Source organism: Perkinsus marinus (genome assembly GCF_000006405.1).
Source record: "Perkinsus marinus ATCC 50983 genomic scaffold scf_1104296966926, whole genome shotgun sequence".
Taxonomy (NCBI): Eukaryota; Perkinsozoa; order Perkinsida; family Perkinsidae; genus Perkinsus; species Perkinsus marinus.
In genome coordinates, this window is record NW_003203754.1 from 54,413 (window position 1) to 63,746 (window position 9,334).

The 9,334-nt window shown below is 46.7% G+C and overlaps 3 protein-coding genes across 3 annotated transcripts in view; 1 reads left to right on the plus strand and 2 right to left on the minus strand.

The window, feature by feature from the left end:
- Window positions 1–773: 773 nt before the first annotated feature.
- On the minus strand, window positions 774–2,540 carry Pmar_PMAR008234 (transcription factor GTE6, putative; the record flags this gene model as incomplete). Its single annotated transcript, XM_002768891.1, has 7 exons — window positions 774–818; window positions 938–1,060; window positions 1,119–1,253; window positions 1,558–1,657; window positions 1,997–2,151; window positions 2,312–2,404; window positions 2,457–2,540. 7 exons carry the CDS (start codon window positions 2,538–2,540, stop codon window positions 774–776), a joined length of 735 nt encoding a protein of 244 aa, XP_002768937.1.
- A 183-nt stretch (window positions 2,541–2,723) lies between these two features.
- Pmar_PMAR008235 (Ankyrin repeat domain-containing protein, putative) lies at window positions 2,724–4,063 on the minus strand (the record flags this gene model as incomplete). Its single annotated transcript, XM_002768892.1, has 5 exons — window positions 2,724–2,885; window positions 2,969–3,062; window positions 3,428–3,574; window positions 3,755–3,898; window positions 4,035–4,063. The coding sequence occupies 5 exons, from the start codon at window positions 4,061–4,063 to the stop codon at window positions 2,724–2,726; spliced, it is 576 nt and encodes a 191-aa protein (XP_002768938.1).
- Window positions 4,064–5,672: 1,609 nt separating this feature from the next.
- Pmar_PMAR008236 (hypothetical protein) overlaps window positions 5,673–9,334 on the plus strand; it is a gene marked incomplete at both ends in the record, with an annotated part of 4,549 nt that continues 887 nt past the window's right edge. Inside the window, 21 exons of the mRNA XM_002768893.1 lie at window positions 5,673–5,809; window positions 5,854–5,933; window positions 5,980–6,057; window positions 6,100–6,222; window positions 6,267–6,353; window positions 6,398–6,498; window positions 6,544–6,653; window positions 6,708–6,820; window positions 6,869–6,958; window positions 7,007–7,085; window positions 7,134–7,242; window positions 7,294–7,398; window positions 7,449–7,579; window positions 7,634–7,735; window positions 7,782–7,847; window positions 7,890–7,959; window positions 8,306–8,387; window positions 8,449–8,545; window positions 8,871–9,032; window positions 9,092–9,265; window positions 9,310–9,334. The exon at window positions 9,310–9,334 is cut by the window's right edge and continues 4 nt beyond it. Of these exons, the coding sequence (XP_002768939.1) occupies window positions 5,673–5,809; window positions 5,854–5,933; window positions 5,980–6,057; window positions 6,100–6,222; window positions 6,267–6,353; window positions 6,398–6,498; window positions 6,544–6,653; window positions 6,708–6,820; window positions 6,869–6,958; window positions 7,007–7,085; window positions 7,134–7,242; window positions 7,294–7,398; window positions 7,449–7,579; window positions 7,634–7,735; window positions 7,782–7,847; window positions 7,890–7,959; window positions 8,306–8,387; window positions 8,449–8,545; window positions 8,871–9,032; window positions 9,092–9,265; window positions 9,310–9,334 (2,121 nt within the window). The remainder of the gene's footprint in view (window positions 5,810–5,853; window positions 5,934–5,979; window positions 6,058–6,099; window positions 6,223–6,266; window positions 6,354–6,397; window positions 6,499–6,543; window positions 6,654–6,707; window positions 6,821–6,868; window positions 6,959–7,006; window positions 7,086–7,133; window positions 7,243–7,293; window positions 7,399–7,448; window positions 7,580–7,633; window positions 7,736–7,781; window positions 7,848–7,889; window positions 7,960–8,305; window positions 8,388–8,448; window positions 8,546–8,870; window positions 9,033–9,091; window positions 9,266–9,309) is intronic.

Consider the following 9,334-nt stretch of genomic DNA (forward strand, 5'->3'; position numbering starts at 1 on the left):
AGATCAATGCCCATTTCTAGGCTCAGCTATGAACTTCTTAATAAGACCATAGTGACTGTCATTGAGGTTTCATATATAAAGGCGCGGCTCAGTCTTCAGTAAGTTGATACCTAGAGAGCTGTGGAGGCCTCCATATTCATGTTCTTTGATCATCGGAGTTTCGACACTCTGAGACAGTTTACACTCCAGAAATAGAAACCCATAAGCCAGGGAGGGAGGCGATCAAATTTCATTAAAATGGCGCACGCGAACAAGAACCTCATGAAAATGTTAAAGAATTGTTACTTCGCTCCGCTGAGCAGTTTCACGTCTAAATTGCTGGAGGCTAGGGCCAACTCTAGAAAGTGGGAGTCGAGGCAGCCAGCCAGAACTGAACGAGAGTTAGGACGATCAACAGGTGTTAGCGTTGGAATGTGGGCTAGACTAGATCAGCGTAGGGCGCGGCAATGTGAATGCTGGCTCTCTTGCATCGTGTCGTATCGAATACCAAGCTGGAGGAGAATCTTCCTCGACCAATGTGCCTCTATCACTCAACACAACTCGATTGATTATCGTTGATGCAGGGAATGATATAACTAAAGAAGGATGGACGTTTCAGAGACAACAACAGTCAGACTATTCTCGTCAATGATTGTTTCTATCAAATCAATACGGATTCGGAATGGGGTTCGATGTCGATGAGCTATAACCTGATATGACTACATCAAATCAAAACTTATCACCAACAACTGCTTACAAGAAGTATTATCATTGAGTAACATAAGGTAACGCAGCTATACCGCAGCTTCCGTACTGGCTGCACCTGCCACGTCGTTAACCTAAGCGAACAAGTCTTCCTCTCACACTTCAAGTAACTCCTATGCTTCGGATCGACTCACTCAACGATAGTGATAACTCTTGCGTGTGCTAATACGCCGCAAGTACACAGCGAACTTACCGTAGTTTCACCATGTGCGTCCTCCTCTTCTTTGCTCTCCCCCACTTCCTTCTTCCGTTCTGCCCGAGCCGCCTCAATATGACCCGTCAGCTCCAATTGCACCAAGAGCTCGTTAAATCGTGCCTATAGTCACGATAAGGGAGGGCATGCTCCCGAACATGTACAGCAACACCCTCCTTACCATGATCTTCCTGCACTGCTGCATAACAAAAGTCTCCGGTGCATTGTACAATGCACAATTGGTGAACACCAAGTCACAGTCCTCATAAAACCCCAACGCATCCTCATACTCTCCTTTATGTAGCTTTTTACGGATCTGATCTCCACAATGACGGAAGTACACCAAGAAAAGATCACACAACTAAAGCGTTCCCATCTGAGAATTTCCGCATACTATGGTGATAATTCACCGAAACTAGCAAGGAATATTCCTCTCTCGCCGTTTCCCTCAGCGTAGTACCCCCACCACACAGCTTTAACTATGTGCTTATCCCAGCGCACCAGCTCACTGGGCAAGAGTGATTCGAGTTCCTATACGTAACGAGAATCTTGTGACGAGGGCTCAGCATAGTTTTCAATATTTCCCAAATCAACAGGTGAACTAGTCAAGCCAGACTTACAGTTCCGAAGTCCATCGGATGCTTCACGACGGTAAAGTAATCAGAGCATTCATCTCTGACCGGATCAACAGGCTTGAGGAATATTCTGGTGTCATCGAAACTGAGAAGGTGACACCATGATCAATACTAGGCTTTCAGGACTATTGCAACTGCGAGCATTTACACTCTTCGTGCCACACTCAAACGCGCGAGGGGAAACCATAGGCTAACGGAGTCGATCCTAGTTAGAATGATCTGTTTTCATAAGCATAATCAATAGATCTTCACTCACATCGCAGTTGACACCACTAACACTAATTTATCCAGATCACACGGGTGGGCAAGTCCCTCTGAAGAGACATGTGAAACCAAAATAACCTACCGATATTCGAACCCTCCACCTTCTGATATACAAGCGAGGCTCATAACCCACTGAGCTATCCAACTTCCAGATACTTACTTGTGGATTTCTCTAACAAGTTGTTTCGCCAACTGCTGCCACTTCTTAGCTCCTCCCCGGCTCGATCGAGGCTGCGGTGAGTTCAATACGCCATCTTGTAAACGCCCGTTTGGTTTGCCCGGATTTGTTTGAGACGGTGGTGTTGAAATTGGTGCCTAAAATGCGTGCTGTGGGATTCGAACCAGATACCTCCATCCACTAACCGAGGCAATATTCACAGAGAGACGTTGTCACTCGCCGGGTTGAACGGTCTCCTTTCAATGGCAACCAAAATTCCACAATTCGAAATTTCCCATATTCTAGAGCCCTTCTTACATCCTTCACCCACACAGCAATGTTGGGATACTTCTTTTCGAACTCCTCCATTTGCTCAGCCGTCACGGTCCCGCCATTACTACTCAAACTAGTCTAAAAATGTCACGACCGAGGATCGAACCCGGGTCCTTCGGATATTGCATACCTCGTTCCCCTTATACACTAATCGATACTTCTTTCGCGGCGGCGCCCCCGACTCGGCCAGACTCGATATTGCTTTATCAGCCATTGATGCCAAGTATGCACGACTGACCAAATAGTAGTTCAATGTCGCTTCGCTCCGCTGCAAATTGTTCCACTCCACAGACAATTTTTCAAAGATGTCGTATCAAAAAGGGATCAACACACGGAAACAAGGCTTCGAACCGAATCGAACCAGAGACCTCACGCAAGGCAAACGAACGCTCTACCACTAGAGCAACCCTTCCCATTCGTACAGCATGTCATTGTCCTTGACGAAGAACTTCGCGTCTTTCCCCTTCGCATCACGTTGGGCCGCATAAACTCCAAGCTCCTCAATCAACATCTTGCACATCTCCACGCGGTTCTCCCTCGCCGCATAGAACAGAGGTGGCTGAACGACGAGGGATGCCACAGTCGAGGAATCTTCATCTCAATATGCCTCCACTAGGATTCGAACCGGAGACCTCCTACTACCTGTCCAGTATGGTCCACTATATCAGCCTTTGCCCCATGTACCGTAACCAGCGCTCGAGTGCAATGCAAGTGTCCTTCCCTCACCGCGTAAAACCTTTCAGATAAACCAAAGTCGATCAGCCTTAGTAAACTCACACTAACTCCCAAGAAGTGACCCAAGAAAGTTACCTACTGCTGTTCGCCAACTTGCGATAACATAAAAAGAACAGCTACGCCTCTCTACGTACCGCAATAGAATCAGTAAGAAACACCGAATTTAAGAAAAAGGACAAAGACTAAGATTCCCTACAATGCTCGGATGCCCAAAGTTCTGCCATACAGATTTGTCACCAATTATTTGCCACGATGAAAACTACACTATGGGGACTACAAACACTCGCCGCTTTACCATGTCGGTTCTGCTAATAACGAATGAGTAGCCCATGCAGAAATACAGTCCCTACTAGTTTCCGTTACTACAATGGAGTCTGTTTATTCGTATCCAACGGGTCGACCTCCGCGCCCTTATCCACTAACAATTCACAAGTAGCCGTGTTTCCCACTAGAGCAGCATAGAACAGAGGAGTCTGCAGCATCTGGTCCTTATGGTTGGCTTCCAAACCGAACCTGAGACCATCTCGACTAACACTTTCAACATCTTCCGGGTCACAGTGTGCATTCCAAGCCGTATCAAATCTACAATAACCTCGACGAACCTGGTTAAGTTGAGATGTACTTATACTTGGAGCTTAGCCCGTAAAACCAAACGTTAGTGACCTATGAGGAGTCTCCACCACCCTTTACTACTCCTCAATGAGCCTTCTAGTGAGCTCCCGTGCGTCCTGATCAGGCTTCCTCTGTACTGCATAATACAGCGGAGTCTGTCCATATCCATCAACAACGTTAACGGTGCTACTATTATCGCCGAATAGCTCTTTCACTCGGGCATACCTAGCGTGGAAGACCTTCGTTCCACTCGAAAGTGCCTATTCTTCCATTGCCAAATACGACGATGAAATTCTCATGCCTTTTCCGTTGCGATGATGCGATTTTACTTCCATTTCTTCTAAGCCAGACTTATCCCTACATAGCCCTAGAAGTAGCATTTTTCTTCATTTAAAAGTCGAAATTTTCCGGGGTAATATACGAGAACGCCCACAGGTACTCAGAAACGGCCAATTTAGATGCATTCAGAGGCACTCGCTTATTCTGATGACATTTTTCCAAAGTAGACGGGAAGATCCAATCTTCGCTGCCACATATTGTAAAGAACACCATATTGGAAATGCGTGTGGTTCAAGTGTCCTACTGGTGTGCTTTTCTCAAGCACTTCCTCGTTTCCGGATAAAGTTCATGCATTTCGCGCGCGCGACAAGATGGTGTTTCCTTTCCCCATTTTGACCCCAAGAAATTTCATTCCGTAATTCCTCTGGTTCGCTCCGCATTCGTGCTCATACGAGAACACTACTAGACTTATCCCCCCGTAGTACGCATTATCAATATCGCCCTTCTGGCAGGCATGATTGGCCTGAGTGAGGAGAGTCATGTAGGGACTGGACGGCAACGAACTAGCACAGAAATCAGCAATAACTAGAACCATATTAACCCCATTAATACAAGAATAAACACCGCTCAGCAAAGGCTACTGTATGTACTCTGAAAACAACTTTGCTCCTCTAGAAAAAATTCCCCACATTGAATTCAACACCGCACTCTCCCAATATAAGGATGTGATAGAAGTTCATAATGTATCCAGATAGGTCGTTGAGGTGGGCGAGTTTGGTACTAGAAACAGGACGCGTACAACTCTAAGCGTTTCACAGTCAAGTTCACGTTCTCTGAACTACGTTCGAATAATCGGTGCAATAATAGGTAAAGTCAAAGGGATAACCTTATCGAGACATCAGCAGAATGTTATGTACTGCAATCCTCGGAAGTGTTGATCGAGATTGCTTTCCGAGACGGAACGTGTGTCGTGCAGATGAATAACGCATTTCGATTTTATAAAAATCAGCAATTGGACGAGTATGAACAAGTTTCAAGTGAAAGACTGGTTTCTAGAACTACTCAACGAACGGAAATTTTAGAGGAAAAAATGTCTAAAAATGTATCCCCATAAAGCGATATATAGCGATATATTTTTTCTCCACAGCCATCGAAACCAATGTTAATACCACAAATCTTCCGACTCTTAACCGACGAGATCTCCATCTGGGACTTGAACACGGATAGGATCACCACTGTGTACTCCAAGACCATCCATTGTGCCCAGTGAGACTCACCCCAAGCGTTCGACAATGGAAAATCACAGAGGCAGAATAGTTCCGAGTGAAGCCCCAGACGCCCCTTCATGCAATGATCATGCAAGCCACTGGCGGAACGTTTCACAACGGGCTTAAACGGTCAACCAAGCAGTGCCCTGTATCACATTAGAAGTAACGATCATATAGAACTCGAACATATTGATATGTTGACTGGATAGAGGTGATAAACGTTTCACCTATGGCTCGTACAATTTACCATGTCAAACGTGTATAATTTTGTTTTCACTCAAAAAAATACTGAGCTTAAAGCAAACACTTCTTAAGCCCAGGTCGCATTTCATCCAAAACCAATTACCCACACAACGCGAAAACATCGATTATCCGGGCGAGCGCTAGTCGCAATGAAACGTTCATGAACGAATCTTTCCCAAGATCCATTCGTCCGTTAACGAGAATTTCATATGTCGGGTGTTAACATGAAGTACCTCTTCGGCACTGAAGCCTATCTGGAGTGCATCACTGCTGATCGACCCGAGGCTGACGAAGCCGAGCTAAGGGCTCAGGCACTGGATTACATCAAGAACTTCAAAGAAGGATTGTGGTAAACTGTTGTGATGTAGGTTTTTGCAGGATGTGCATCAGGTCAGAGGACCCCATCGTAACAATCGTGACCGGCGAGCTGCTCCGTGATGGCGACACAGTGGATACTACCAATGCTTTTGGTGGGAGTCGCTTCCCTTCTAAGCCTATTGAGCTTCTGCTTCTCAGGTAAGGTCAATGGTAAACAGATTGTAGCCAACCAGGCTGTTATAGACAAGGTGACCAACCATCTGGAGACTCTCACGGGTAACTCGTCAGTTCTCCTTGGACGTCCTATGGTCTTCTCAGCTTCTGCGTGTACCCCTGTTGACCTTCGCGAGCCAATGCGCCGAGTTGAACAGAAGTTCTTATCGGGCCCTGGCGCAGGTGCTATCATAGGCGCTCAAGTGATCGACTTCCAGAAGCAAGATGGTAGGTTGTGTTCGTTGGACAATTATTACTGTGTATTCCACCAGGTGTTACCGAGATCGTCGAAGCGGTCGAAGCCAATGCAGTTGAGAGGCGTTTCAATGATGCTCTCTTCGAAGACGAAAAGAAGGGAGGTCAGTCGTCCTTTGTTAGCAATGCGATTCGTCTAATCTTTCAGATGTGAAGATTCGTCGTTATCCAGTCTTCGTTGGTTGTGTCAGTAACTTCACCAACTTCCTCGATCTCTTCCGGAAGTCTATCAGGAATATCGAGCTCGGAGTAAGCATCCGCTTTCAATCGTCTGCTTAACCGGTTTACTACTAGGTACCAGTCGTAGTGATGTCAAGAGGCAACACCTCGCAGCACATGTTTAGATGGTCACAGCTATTGCTCCAGGCGATGCTCGAGCAGGGTGTGGATACCAAATATCTGACGTAAGCCCTGGAGGATCTAAACTGCGTTGTTGGTGAGTGCCTCTCCTTATCCAGATTCGTCTCTTGTGGTGTCGAGGATCAACGTAAGCTCTACAAAGCCTTTCCGAAGTCCGCTATGTACTTCACTGGATCGAGAGCTATTGCTGAAAAAATCAAGCCTGTCGTCGGTGAGGTTGATTTGATTGTTTAGAAGTCTCGGTATTCTTCCTATCTAGGTTCTATGATGGCATCGACTGGAGGTCCTAATACGATGATCGCTACGGCGTTCAACAGCAAGGTTGCCGATGCTGCTCGGATCAGCAATTGTGAGTCGCATGCTCGACGTGTAGACTCATCGCAATATCTCTGTTTAGGTATAGAGAACAAGGGACAATGCACAGCGCTCCGTCATCTAGTCGTCCCGAAGGTCACTAAGGAGGATGTAGCCTCAATGTAGGGTGTTTATTGCTGTCTCGGCTGCAGCGGTCGCTTGTGATGTAGTTACGCTGGTCTGCCTGTTTTCAATGATGCCGCCGAGGCTCTGGCGAAGGGCGAATGTAGCGCTTTGTTGAACAACTCGGCGGAGGGCGAGCTTCCTGATGGATATGAGGTAGGTTAGGTCCGTCACGGTTGAGCGAGCTTGTGATGGTCACTTGTCAAGGCACTTCGACATAACCCACGAGTCGCCATCAGGATGGGTTTCTCCCCACCGACTGACATCGTTGAACAGTGGCGCGAGTGCTTCTTGGATGTTACCGCACCTGAGGTGGGAACACGGAAGTGCTTTGGAAGGCTATCACGTTTTGTGTGGTTTAGGCTGTTGATGATGCCACTGTGGAGTCGTTGTCGAAGTGGTTGAACAAGAATCAGCCGATTTCGGTTGCAGTCAACGCTGATGACGACGGCGATCTCGCTATGAAAATATTTGAGTCGACTTCTGTCGTCGTGTGAGTACATGCTACATTTCAAGCGCTGTACGACCGTGGTATGATGTCTCTCAGATATACACTGGGTACGTTAGAGCGTCCTGCGTTGACGGCTCAAGCGAGACCTCAGGATGGCGAGTGTTTTGGGGAGTTCCCGCCGCGAAAGGAAATGAACAAGTGAAGATTTACTTCTAATATCCTTTTACGTTTTGTTTCATCACAGGTATACGACTTTTCCTGTCATTATCCCTAGCAGCACACCGGGCTATCAATCGCAATATACTGAGGAGTAGGCCAGGTTAGAAAAGATAGCATTATTGTTCTTTTGTAGGTTTTTGCGTGCTCAAGCTTCTAAATCTCGTGGCGAGTATGATGCGTATCTCCAGCTGGCTAGTGATGAGGTGAGCAGAGAGGGTTTGAACTGGAGCTTTCGATTAATCTAGGAGATCAGCTAAAGTACCCGCGCTGATCTCAGTAAAATCGTAAGCATAACCAGAGGAGCTCGACGGGGTGGTCCATTGGAGGGTTGGTGAACCGTTTGGAACAATAGAGCTTCGAAAATGGTCTCGGTCGAGTCTTCCGTACAATCTTCGAAGGCAGTTTCGAGTTATCTGCTGCATTCGGTAAATCGGAAGTACAATGATGGAGATTATAGTGATGGTTTGCCGAGGCATGGCCTGATCATCTCGATTCGTTTGTCCAACAGTTCTCTTTATCGTAGGTGATTTCTAGTGAGCTCACCCTTAGGTTCTCAAAGGTTACATGGCTGTCGTTCTTGACTATTTATCGGCTGCTTGCGGTCCTAAGAGAAGTCGCCAAAGTGGACCGCGTGAGTGAATCACGGATTGTTTGTTCGGAGCGTCTGCTAGCGATGATGGAGTCGGTTTTAGGCACTGCGCTCTTTGGTCTGCAACGCCCCCCTATTGTGCCAGAGTTTGATACGGTTATGAGATGTGAAAATGATACTAGTATGGATGAAGTTTTGCTGTGAGTGCGGTGAAATGTGAATGAGACGCTTCCGTATCAATCTTAGCGACAGGCGAGAGATACTGCTTGGCGCTGTAAAATCGGAAGCACAATGGGAGTGGCATTATAGGCGGGCTCTTGAATGAATCATTATGTTCCTGAGCCAGATTTATGCTGCTGACAATGAATGCGTTTTTGACGCGTCGCTGGGCTTACAGTGTGAATTAAGAGCCTTTGGAAATCCTGTTCTGAGAACAGTGTTAATACTCTTATTCGATAGTGCTCGTTAGAGAGTATCAACAGCGAGCTGCCCCCTTGAGATGGTGTTTGGATGATAGTGTTTCAGGTTCGCACTCCCATTCGTGCTGACTAATGCCATGCCGCAGTTTGTGATCTCGGTTCCAGCAGATCTGAAGCTAGACATGTCGGAATTCCAGAAGGTGGTCGGAAACGAAGTGAGGATTGTCAAGGAGAGTCATGATGATCTACAGGCGAGGAAGGAACAGTTGTAAGTACCACGCGATAGTACTGGTCGATTCGCTGCGACTGTGATTTTCCCATGTGTAGGTATAACGTCTTCAAGCCTGGTTTCCCTGATGGCAATTGTTACCCTCTAGCGTCTCATTTCGTGTCTGTATATCTTCCGATGGGTCATATCAAGTCGGTTGAACAAAATGATGAGAAGTTTGAGAAGAAGTTCAGAGACTCCAGTAAGAATCATCGTGAGATTGTCGAGGCTTGGTGTGGATCGATCTTGTTCCCCTTCGAGATCACCTTTCTGTCAGGGAAATGGCTGTCGATGTCCAAGTG